The 12505-nt window shown below is 44.5% G+C and overlaps 1 protein-coding gene and 2 pseudogenes across 1 annotated transcript; all 3 read right to left on the bottom strand.

Annotated features, from left to right (window-relative positions):
- Window positions 1–1283: 1283 nt before the first annotated feature.
- LOC147455950 (uncharacterized) lies at window positions 1284–5759 on the bottom strand (annotated as a pseudogene).
- A 745-nt stretch (window positions 5760–6504) lies between these two features.
- On the bottom strand, window positions 6505–9637 carry LOC147455949 (uncharacterized; annotated as a pseudogene).
- A 141-nt stretch (window positions 9638–9778) lies between these two features.
- On the bottom strand, window positions 9779–10417 carry LOC147455948 (uncharacterized). The gene has a single exon (XM_086513783.1). The coding sequence runs from the start codon at window positions 10415–10417 to the stop codon at window positions 9779–9781; it is 639 nt and encodes a 212-aa protein (XP_086369909.1).
- Between the last annotated feature and the right edge of the window lie 2088 nt (window positions 10418–12505).

The following is a 12505-nucleotide window of genomic DNA, read 5'->3' as shown; positions in this document are numbered from 1 at the left end:
CATAGAACCCAACCACAGGAGGCATTAGAAGAGCAGTAAGACCTGTTGCGTCGCATCACCACTCAGCTTGAAAGTTTATCCGTGCATCTGGTGCAGCAAGGGCATGCACCTATCAAAAATCTAGAGCAAGGGAGAGGACAATGAAGGAAAAACCAAGAGTACGTCCACTTCTATAATTGTGGGGAAGATAGCCATGGTATGTATTATTGCCCACATCCGAGAACGCATAACTTCAATAGAGGAGGAAGACAGAATCAAATCTCTCCACCAAGGGCAAGACCACCACCACCCACACAACCAGTGCCGATTCCACCGGTCCAAGTCATTCGACCACCTGTACAACAACCACCACCACAACCTCTCATTCCATCGCTACCTCCACCACCTGTTGTAAACCAAGCAGTGAGTGTTATTAATCTAGAAGCTAAAGGGAAGGCAAAGTTAGAAGAACTGGTCCAAGATAAGAACAAAGGAAAAGGAAAGGTAGAAGAAGTGGATGCCATGGGAGTGAAGCGTGCCAGGCACAAAGAAGCCTCTCCAAGGGAGGAAAAGATGAAAGAAAAAGGAGAATCTAGCAAGCAGGAATCTAAGCCTCGACGAAAGATCGACATTGTGGATTTTTCATTGGATGAGTATGCTAAACCATATGACGTAGTTCAAGATGTGTTGATGCAGGGTCCAAAGATAACTTGGCCCCAATTACTCCATCTTGCACCATGGATGAGAAGACAATGGACAAAGATGGTGAGTATAAGAAAAGCAAGACCAAGGATAGCTAGGGCTATCTCTGGGAAGAATCTTGATGACATCCTACCAGCCATAGACGCCCACATCAAGGGGAAACATATCTTAAACATCTACATAGATGGTGGCACATAGATATGCGTCATGAGTGAGAAAATGATGCACCATTTAGGCCTAGAGGTAAGTAGGCCGTTGGAAAGGGGGAAATGAAAACACACCCAACACACTAGCTGAATGCCTCTGTATAGCCCAGTGGTTCCACAACACCCATACCCCCTAGCAAACACACCTTGATACACAATGTGGAATCCACAACTATCCCTGCCCGTTTCCGACCGGCCTCGACTACATACACAAACCATAGATTTGCAATTCAACATCGACCGATATACACACACTTGCAAGATCCCTAATATGCAAAATTCCCTTAAAAATTGGCATCCTCTTGGCATACAATACTTCCCGACATTATACACTCATACATCTGATATATACCAAAAGTACATGTATATAGCATACTCCACTCGACACAAAAAACAAGAGAGAAATGTGGTGGATCTTTAAAGAAGACACTTAAATTCCAAAGAGAATGAATATGCCGACTAAATTGGCTCTAATCTGAGAATGGAGAATGGGATATCATCTTTAGAAAACACCATCCTGGCTCCTTTGCACACCTCGCAAATGTGACACCCTTCTCGATGCTCGCACAATCTACAGAGAGAGAAAAAATTGAATGACCTTCTTGGTGACCGCCCCTTCTCTACTTCAATATGGCGCCACTCCTTATTGCGCTATCCAGCCCCTCTCTCATGGCCAACCCTTCAAATGGTGCTCCTTCTCTGGTTCATAGCCCTGAATGCTGCAACCCAATACCAAGCTTCTCTCCCCCTCCACTGTTATCCCCAGCTCACGGACCTCCTTCTCTTTCTGCTTGTAGCCTTGCTCACATGCATTGCAATGGCCCCCATTTCCCTCACGGCAAATAGTTTCCTGCTTACGGCTCTCTCTCCCTAGAGAGCAGCGCCATCTGTTTCTGGTTTTGGTAGCCTCCAGCCTTCTACACCTCCTCTGATATCACCTTGTGCTCTAGCTCCTCGAAACTCCTTCTCCATCCCTGCGACACGTTCCCTTGTTGCTTGCCATGCACATCAGCCCGACCCTCTCTGGCAGCCCTTGCCCTGGCCTTACCTACCTTTCCTAGCTCTCCAGCGCTCTCGCTTGCCCATTTAGGTCCTGTATTTCGTCCTGCTCCTCCTTGCAAGTGGCGACTCCCTCCAGATGGCATCATCATGCCCACTTTCCTTGTTCACTCAAGCTTCCCTTACCGTCCGCCTGGTGAATTCCTTGCCCCATGGAACTGCAGCATTCCGTCACCTCCATGCAGCATTTTTTCTTCAACTGAAAGCTTTAAAAACCTTTGGTCTTGGCCCCCTTGCACACGCCAAAAATTGCCGATCCAACAAAGCCTTCATAAACATAATCTCTAGTGTGGACAATCGCACGGCGATGCAAATGGGTCACAGTCAATCCCACACACCACCCTGAGAAGAGCAGGACCGCTACAAGTGTGGCAACCTTCAAACAATATCCAATTGAGCGGTTTCATGCATCATGAGAGCCTTGAAATTGGCAAAATTGTGAAAGCATTCAACATATAATATATCATGGCACTAGCTGACGATTGCACCCACACTTCTGGAAATCCCGACGAGTTGAGCATGAAAACCTCCTTTGGTTTGCTAAAATCCACATTCGGCATAGACTTCCTGACAATGCCGGCCATACCTTGCATCAAGAAGATGCACAAGTACTACGTCATCTAGTTGCTAAGTTTAACACAGGTGCCGATGACTTATCCTTGGGTTGACAGTGTTTGGATGCACCATCATTTCCCACCCCCTCGTTGAGCATTCATGCTCAACCATAGTATTATTTAAGTAAAAGAAGTCTGTGTATGATAGAAGGATGTAAAATAGGTAATATAGTGGCTCTATAGATAGGATAGAGATAGAGACAAAATTATCTGCTAATGTATCACCCTCCACGGTCAAATGGAAAGCTCAAAGCTTCCACGAGCATGGCATAGAGTCCACCTGGATCAAACGTAAAACATTGGCCGTAGCCATCCACCTATAAAGCATGTATATCCAAGCCTTCCTTTGCACTTGTAGGCCAATAGCCATGCCACCCTTCCAGTTCTTCATAGCATGGATCTTCATCACCCTGCATCCATAATCCTTTCTGCCAACCATAATCATACTTTCGACCACTTGAAGCGTTGGTACCATAAGCAGCTATCATGTCACCTTCTAAAGAACTCTCCATATCATCACCTTTATCATATGAGAAATGAAACCTGCATTGTACACCTTGCAAAGTAACCTAGAACAACATAGCTATCAATAGCATAGCATAAAGTATCCAAACCTTTCCATTTGCCTCCACATGCTGCATAGCCAAGCAAACATGTTCCCTTTGCATACCTGCATTTAAGCCCTCTGTAAATGGCTCCAAGGCCACCCTTTCATACCCGAGAGTATGACCTGCTAGAGCTTCAACCTGTTCTTCAAATACCTCATCACCTGCAAGGTTGGTGGCACCTTCCTCTTTTCATGGAGCCTCACTCTCATAGACTGCACCTATAACAGTTTCCATAGAGTCATTTGTGCGAGCTATCTCTCCACCGCTACACACAAACTCTGAAACTTCAAAGTGCACCTCGACATGCCCATCAAGGAAAGGTTGCTCCACCCCCTGCATAGATAAATCAACTTGACCTACCACAGCTTCTGCTCCTAGCTCCTGCAAGTCATCTTCAGAAACCTGCTCTTCAATTATGTATGATGCACAATCAAACCATACCTCTTCCTCCAATAGGGACTCACCATCACAAGACATTTGATAGGTTGCCCGACTGGCCTATTCACACAAGGTGTAACACTATACTTCTCTTTGACCTTTAGCTAGCTGGTAGGCAACTTGCATACATTTTTTTCCACTTCATCTACATGAAAAACATCATAAGTTTCATACCTAGAATACATGGATTCTGTCTCCCATGTAGCATGTGTGTCCAAACTGCTGTTGGAGCTATGAGAAATGTTGGACTCTTCTTATGATCTTGTCGGTTCTTGCACCTTTGCTGTCAGCCTCGTTGCTGGCTCTAGAACTGACATCTCTTCTTTAAGATCTTCTATCACCTCGTCTTCTTGAGGAAGCAAACTAGGTGGTACTCTGAATATGCCTCACTGTATCTTTTGAGACCGGGTTGACACTTCTGCTACCTCCTCTAGCCTAGCATCAGCGTCATGTGCTTTGATCAAATGCATATCAAGAAAATGAGCTTTTACCTTTTGATGCTCCTCAATCTCTTTGGGCCTAAGTCCACTGGCTGCCGCAACTATAGACTGCAACAGTCATGCCTCCATCTTCTTCTTCATCTTTCGACTCTTTGCTCTGGCAACTCTGACAGCTTCATCAAAGGTCCTTGGATCTTCGTAGTCCACCCTCTCATGAACATAGGGATGCAAGCAAGATAGAAACCGTTCGAGCTTAAATTATCCCGCATTGGTTGCTTGGGTAGCAGCCCCAAAATCCCCCCAATAAGCTTCAAAATTATCAACAAAAGCATCAAAATCTGCACTTACATCGTGCTGCAAACCTTTGATCTTCGCATCTGCTTCCGAAGCCGGCACCAGCTTTTTATACCTTTGTAAGAATTGCTCACGAGATCTGATCCAAGTCTGCTTGTGTGCAGACTTCTAAGCCATCGAACCAAACTTTTTCTTTACCTCGCAGCACCAAAGGTAGAGTCCGGAGCTTTGCTTCATCACCTGGCATCTACAATACTGCCAATATAAATAGCTCAAAATCGGCAATCCAATCATCTACATCTTCATCTCCTTTGAAGACTAGACCAAACTCCTACTTCATCTTGATTCACGAACACCTTGTTAGGAAGCAATCAGTGGATCCTTAGTGGGGGCACCACAAGATGGAAAGGGGGAAATGGGAACACACCCACCATACTCAGTAAATGCCTCTCTATAGCCCAGTGGTTCCACAACACCCCTATCCCATAGCAAACACACACCTTGATACACAATGTGGAATCCACAACTAACCCTACCCGTTCCCGACCGACCTCGACTACATACACAGACCATAGATTTGCAATTCAACATCGACCGATATACACACACTTGAAAGATCCCTAATATGCAAAATTCCCTTACAAATTGGCATCCTCTTGGCATACAATACTTCCCGACATTATACACTCATACATCTGATATATACCAAAAGCACATGTGTATAGCATACTCCACTCGACACAAAAAACAAGAGAGAATGTGGCGGATCTTTAAAGCGGACACTTGAATTCCAAAGAGAATGAATATGCCGACTAAATTGGCTCCAATCTGAGAAGGGAGAATGAGCGATCTTCTTTAGAAAACACCATCCCGGCTCCTTTGCAGACCTTGCAAAGGTGACCCCCTTCTCGATGCTCGCACAATCTAGAGAGAGAGAAAAAATTGAATGCCCTTCTTGGTAGGGGGTGACCTCCCCAGGTCTACTGCAATATGGCTCCCCTCCTTATTGCGCTATCCAGCCCCGCTCTCATGGTCAACCCTTCAAATGGTGCTCCTTCTCTGGTTCATAGCCTTGAAGGCTGCAACCCAATACCAAGCTTCTCTCTCCCTCCAATATTATCCCCAGCTCATGGGCCTCTTCCTCTTTCTGCTTGTAGCCCTGCTCACATGCATTGCAATGGCCCCAATTCCCTCACGGCAAATAGTTTTCCTGCTTACGGCTCTCTCTCCCTAAAGAGCAGCGCCATCTGTTTTTGGTTTTGGTAGCCTCCAGCCTTCTACACCTCCTCTGATATCACCTGGTTCTCTAGCTTCTCGAAACACCTTCTCCAGCCCTGCAACACTTTCCCTTGTTGCTTGCCATGCACATCAGCCCGACCCTCTCTGGCCTTACCTACCTTTCCTATCTCTCCAGCGTTCCAGCTTGCCCATTTAGGTCCTCTATTACGTCCAGCTCCTCCTTGCAAGTGACAACTCCCTCCAGATGGCATCATCATGCCCACTTTCCTTCTTCACTTGAGCTTCCCTTACCGCCCACCTGGCGACTTCCTTGCCCCATGGAACTGCAGCATTCTTCCACCTCCATGCAGCGTTTTTTCTTCAATTGAAAGCTTTAAAAACCTTTGGGCTTGGCCCCCTTGCACACGCCAAACATTGCTGATCCAACAAAGCCTTCATAGACATAATCTTTAGGGTAGAGGAGCCAGTATAGAGACATCTAACTTGGCAAGGTGGTATCATGCTTGATTTTTGGCCAAATCACACGCTTAGGGTATTGGTCAACACCGCCACTTGTCCCTGAACATCTGGAGGTAAGATGGTGAGATGGCAGTGAAGGAAAATGGATTTCCACACAAATTCTTTGATTCCTTTGCTAAAAAGTAGAGCGTGAGTGGGGATACCAACCCCCCCCTTGCACATTTCCACTTAGGATTCTCCCTTTGGATGATAAGTACCCAGAAGAGAGACGACTAATGCTCTCAGTCACTCAGTTTGGGATGGGGTATGTACCCACTCCCAGGTAGACACTTGGAGGCTCCTCAGCGAGATGCTATCCCTTCATGCTATTAAGGTGCCAACCTCGTGTACATTGAAGGCACATTGTACGAGTTCACTGCGTTGCCTCCTCACGCGCTCAAGCTCGGCACAATGGGCCTCGTCTTCCCTAGCTCGCCCATTGCCCTTTCACTGCGTTGCCTCCCCACGCGGGTGTCGTCTTCCCTGGCTCGCCTGTAGTCAAAGCCGAAGCTTGCCTGACGGTGCCCCCCTCTAGCCTATTGTATCCCTGCCTTTCCAATGATGAGCGAATGCTTGACGCATGCTCTGTGAAGTCCTTGCAAGAGGCAATCCTGTCGACAGAGCTAATGAGGTCGAGAGGGATTGGATGCCACTAGCCCTTGTGCTCGAGCGGAACCTCCTATGATGGAGATCGGGGTAGATATGGTAGCCGCAGCCTCTCAAGATCTCTTATCTGTACCGCACCCCTCTCAGCCCTTGCAAGAGGATGCCAAAAGAGTCAGCCGACAGAGCGAAACCAGGCCTGCATCTTCCATCTGCAAATACAAGAGTAATTGTTGTTCTCTGCACTTTTTTGGTTTTTGATTTGATGTGCAGTCTATTGCCTTTGACTTTAAGGTTTTCTTTCAGGACTGCTAATAACTTGTGGAGCAACATGCGACAATTTACTTTGAGGTGAGGACTCTCGAACCTCACTCAACAATAATGGATGCTTGTGAATGTTTAGGGAGTGTTAATATGTGGAGCTTGTACAGAGATATACTTTTGAGCTGAGGACTCTCAATCATCAATAATGGATGTATGTGAATGTTCATGTTTGAGTGCTTCTAATGTGGCCGAGATTCACCTTTGTTGAGAACTAAAATCTTTGCAAACGTTCTTGATTTGACTACAGGCTACTGCTTGAAATGTGACTGAGGTTAAACTTTGGCTGAAAACCATAATGAATGGCTAATAGTGTGTGAGGCTAACAGTATTTGAAGGTTGTCCCAAAGAATAAAACAAGCATTTGAAAGACAAAATGTAGCTGACGCATTGAAAGACAAAATGCATATGCTGCAGTAAGACTTTAATAGGAAGGGGATATGGTATGAAGAAATGTGAATGATAAACTTTGTGTTGTCATAATAGATAGTAGTTGATGTTGTGTGAGAAATGGGGATGTATCATGTGTTTAACATACTAACCATAAAACAAAACTTTACCTGTTGCACCCTCAATTGTTACATATAAGTACTTTTATACACCATAAAGGGCAGCTGGCATGTTAAGCATGAAACAGAAACCGATTGGTAGTATTACATTATTGCTTTGATAGAAACTAGGTATATTGCTGCAGGAGTACAACCCCAAGATTGGGCTGGCGAGTAGGAGAGATTGAGTTTTAACATGTGCTGTAAAGCTTGTTGAAATACCTAACCTTGATACAAAACACTACTCCAAAAAGTTTAGGGCTCGCCTAGAATAGTGAAGTGCTTCAAAATTGAGCTTAAGTAATGCAGTCATTCTCGAGCTTGTTTAGCACGCAACTTTTTCATTTGATGCCGTCGCACCAAGGCGTGATAAGGCTAATCTATCTGAAGTGGCCTCAATTGTAAGCCTTCTAATGAACCTTGTTCCCACAAGACTGCTCGTAATCTTTCTTCAAAGAGCTGTTGTTGAATTTCCCAATCTTTCCTCGAAAGTTTGGCTTCCCGAGCATGGGCCTTTCTTTGTCGAGCAGCCTCTTTCTCTGCAAGTGAATGAAGTCTCTTCTTTTCTTTTTCAATGCGCTTCTCCTCTTTTGCCTTGGCTATCTCTTCTTTCTTTGCATTCTTTGCTCTCATACTTTCAATGTATTGTGTAGATGTTAAAATGAGACTATTTGTGTAGTCTACAAAAGCCTCACGGTTTGCTTGACGCACACACACTTCTGACATTGGAACTCGGAGCATATCAATGATACGGTTTTGCTGAGATGTGCCTTCTTGAGTAGTTGATGTTGGACCTGCATTTGAATTTGGAAACCATGCTTCTTGATGAGCTGCTGTTGTTGGAATTTGAACCACATTACTGACACATCTGTTTTGAGTTAGGCCTTCTTGAACAGTTGTTGTTGGAGCTGCATTTTCATTAGGAAACCTTGCTTCTTGATGACTTGTTATTGTTGGAATTCGAGCACTATCAGTGATATGTCTGGTTTGAGTTATGCTTGCTTGAAAAGTCGAAACGGGAGCTACATTTCTATTAGGAAATTGTGCATCTTGAACTCTTTGTACCTGAGCTGCATTTTCATTAGAAAATCGCGCATCTTGATCTCTTTGTGGCTGTACTGGCAGAGTAGGAGAACTTACCTGGTTTTCCATGTAATTCGTGGTAATTTGGTTGGGTGTTATGTCCCAATTGCACTCGTCTTCTATGAAGAAATGTGGTTCTGAGTCGCAAGGTGTGTAGTTTGAAATTTCAGCTCTCTCCAAAAGCTGGGTGAAGCTTATTGCATGTGTCCGATTCTCTTGCTGAGAAGAAATTCTAGTTTCTTTTTGGAGCTGAGATGCGAGAGTATTGAGAGCTAGTATGGCCTCAACCTCATCCTCTATGGGCTGCTCAATTGGCGTGTTGGGTACTTGTGACTCTGTCTCGTCAAGTGGACTTGTCTCCTCAACAAGGTTAATGTGATTGCAGGGCATACCTTCAAACTTAACTGCTGCAAAATCTAGTGGCCATATCCCTGTTGCTCGAAACCCTGCTGTTATGTTAGCTTCCGTTAAAGATAAACTTATTGCTGTTGTCACAATAGAAGCCAGCTCTGTCTTGCTTGCTTGCTTCGAAGCTGTTCTCTGTTGCCATTTATCCCTCTCCTTCCGAAATTGCACTTTTAATGGCTTGAATACTGATACATCCAATGGCTGAAGTTTATGTGATGTGTGGGTTGGCAGTGTGACAATATCTATGCCGCTCTCTTTTGCTTTGGCCACTACCTCAAGTGAGACATGACTTCCGTGTCCATCAAGGACTAAGAGGTGTCTGTTTTCTTTGCCTTGTAGTGAAATAGCATCATCGAAGTGTTTAAGCCATGCTTGAAACAACTCTCATGTCATCCATGCCTTTTTCTGTACAGCCATGGCAGCTCCAGGTTCACAAAACCTAATGTAGTTACTTATTATGCGACTGCCCTTAAAAATATAGTAAGAGGGTATTGCTTCACCAATTGCATTAACACAACACAGTATTGCCATCCACTCACATGAATCGCATGTAACTCCATAAACTGACCTTGATCCTTTCTTGGCTAACACTTTCATACCCTTATCTCTAGATCCTTGAAATCCTATCTCGTCTGCATTCCAAATATTTGACGACGGGTAGTTGTGTTTTGAGTAAAGCTTTTGAAGTTTTTTGTGGAATGTTTCTACTATTTCTGGCCTGAATTTGCTTGCCCTTGACTAGTCTAGGCTCTCGGTAACTCGAAAAACCAGAGTTGGGTGCCGCTTGCGAAATCCATCCCACCAGCTTCTGCCTGGAATGCCATTTGAAAAAAGTGTGTTCCTTGTTTGACAAATTTCTGCAGCTTTGAGCTTTACATCTGTCACAGAAACTCCATGACCAGAGTCACACTTTAAAAAAATCCATTGGAGCAATACTTCTTCTTCGGTGGTAGTGAGAGTGGTGGGGAGTCCTTTCCTTTTTGTTTGAGTCCTTCCCTCTTCCCAATTAGCAATTGCACCTCTGCTAATGCCAAATTGTATGGAACATTTGTTTAGAGAAAGTCCATGTTCTCGTGCATGGAGAGCTTTGGCCATATCTTCTGTTGTCCATGACAACTTCGTGCGGGCTATTGGCCTCTTTGGTGTATTTGGAGGATCTTCTCCTACCTCTGGGAGAGGTTGGGCTGGAGTAGTAGGTGTACTTGATCTTGACTTTTGAAATATGGCTTTTGTTATGAGAGCAAGAGGAGGATTTTTGTTTGATCTTCGATGCGATCGCTTCTTAATTCTGTTGTCTTTGCTTTCAAGTGGATGGTGTGGTTTTTTGATGACAACCTTTTCTTTGTCTGGTGGAGTTGTGAAAGCTACCTTCTTCATGCATTGTTTGTTGGTGATAGGACGAGGCAATCGTGTACTCTTGGCTGCAGTCCTAGTACTCTTCTCTGTCGACTGCTTGTCTTGGCTCTTGGTTGCAGTCCAAGTACTCTTCTCTGTTGACTGCTGATCTTGGCTCTTGGCTGCAGTCTTAGTATACTTCTTTGCCATGATTTCTGCACACAGATTTGATTAAGTGAGAAATGAAGAGGGATTATTAATTGGGAAAATGCACCTATGTTAGAGTACTGAAATATGCACACATTTAATGGCTGTGGTTTTTTTTTAAGTCATCAAAAGTTAATTTCAAGGTAAATATGAAATTATCAACTCTCAAACTAGAGATATTAGGTCATACTGTTAAATCAGACGATTTGAAATATAGACGATTGAAAGAGATTACTTACATTATCAAGGAAATTATTGAAAATCGAGAAGAAGTTTTGCGTATTCCTTTACAGAGAAGCGCTTCTTTGGGACATGTTGCGTTGTCTCCGGATCTGTTAGTTGCTCTTCTTCAGGGCTTGCTGGTCTTTTTGTGGGTTTTGGCGTTGAAGTGCTTTGCTTGATGCCGATGAAAGGAGCCTGCTTTCTTTTGGGGCCTTTGCAATGGTAAATGGGCTGTACATGTACTCTTCCGCAGCAACACCCTCGACCACCGTGCTTATGTATTAAAACAGATGTGCAAAGTAGACCTTCCAACTGTGGGTGTCTTTCAAGTCGGCAAGCTTTACACTCGCAGGGAGCTACAGATGCCATTGAGGAGGATTTGCATAATGGGACAGTGAGGCTGGAAACTGTGAATCTGGTTTGCAACGTAGGGATGAGAGTGTGTGTGCAACATTGAACTTTGCTTTGGTTAAGTGATATATGCTCTGTTCATACTGGTCATGTATGCTTGCTTATGGCTAGGAAACTGGAATCTAGTAGGGATGGTGTTTTGTTGTTGCTTTTATGTTGGTCTGAGTCATGGTCAGGTTCTGTATTGTTGTTAAAGGCTCTGCTTGAGGCTGGCGTGAAATTCTCATGTTGATTCATGATTCTTAAAAATAAATGCATCGTTCATTATTGCTGAGATGGGGGTGTGTTGTCATTGAGCAGATGGCGAGTCACTTGGAGATGCGGAATGTAGGATTTAAGGCTGTGGAGCGCACCAATTATGAGGGGTACGCGCGTAAAGAGGAGCAGAGTGTGTATCGAAAGTTGAAAACATGGCCTTGAGTTGTAATTCTTCAACATTTTCAATTTTTTAATGAGCCACGTTGTAAATTTTGCCTCTCTTTAGGCCCTTATTTTAATACTCATTGGGTCATTTATGTCTCTAACTTTTGTCTCTCTTCTGGTGCCCTGTTACTTACTGGTGCCTCTACCCTAGTGTGGACAATCCCATGGCGATGCAAACGGGTCACAGTCAATCCCGCACATCACCCTGAGAAGAGCAGGACCGCTACAAGTGTGGCAACCTTCAAACAACATCCGATTGAGCAGTTTCATGGATCCCGAGAGCCTCGAAATTCGCAAAATTGTGAAACCATTCAACATATAACATATCATGGCACTACCTGACGATTGCACCCACACTTCTGGGAATCCCGACGAGTTGAGCATGAAAACCTCCTTTGGTTTGCTAAAATCCACATTTGACATACACTTCCCGACAGTGCCGGCCATACCTTGCATCAAGCAGCTACACAAGTACTGCATCATCTACCTGCTAACATTAACACAGGTACCGATAGCTTCTCCTTGGGTCGATAGTGTTTGGCTGCACCACCGTCACCGTGCCAAGCGAAAATGGCAAATAACGTAAGAGTGAAATGTGAAGGCATTGTGAATGCAATCAAAGTGAAGGCATTCAACATAGAAGTGGAGGTAGACATTTTTGTCATGCCACACAAAGGGGAGGGCTACCCTATCATTCTTGGAAGACCCTAGCTCATGGCTATGGAAGCTAAGCAAGACTGGAGTACCAGAATGATTCAAATGAAGGATGCTAAAGCGAAGTCCATATTCTACGACATGAGGACTGGGAAGCAATGCAACATGATCTTGGAGGCATACGAAGATGATTCCACTAGTGACTATTTGTCC

The sequence above is a fragment of the Adiantum capillus-veneris genome, chromosome 6 (assembly GCF_014529385.1).
Source record: "Adiantum capillus-veneris isolate H3 chromosome 6, ASM1452938v2, whole genome shotgun sequence".
Lineage (NCBI taxonomy): Eukaryota > Viridiplantae > Streptophyta > Polypodiopsida > Polypodiales > Pteridaceae > Adiantum > Adiantum capillus-veneris.
The sequence above is the reverse complement of the archived record's forward strand: the minus strand, read 5'-3'. Positions and strand labels throughout refer to the sequence as shown.

Excerpts from the sequence above, each read along its gene's own strand:
- LOC147455948 (XM_086513783.1), bottom strand. The coding sequence starts at position 10,417 with ATGAAGAAGGTAGCTTTCACAACTCCACCAGACAAAGAAAAGGTTGTC.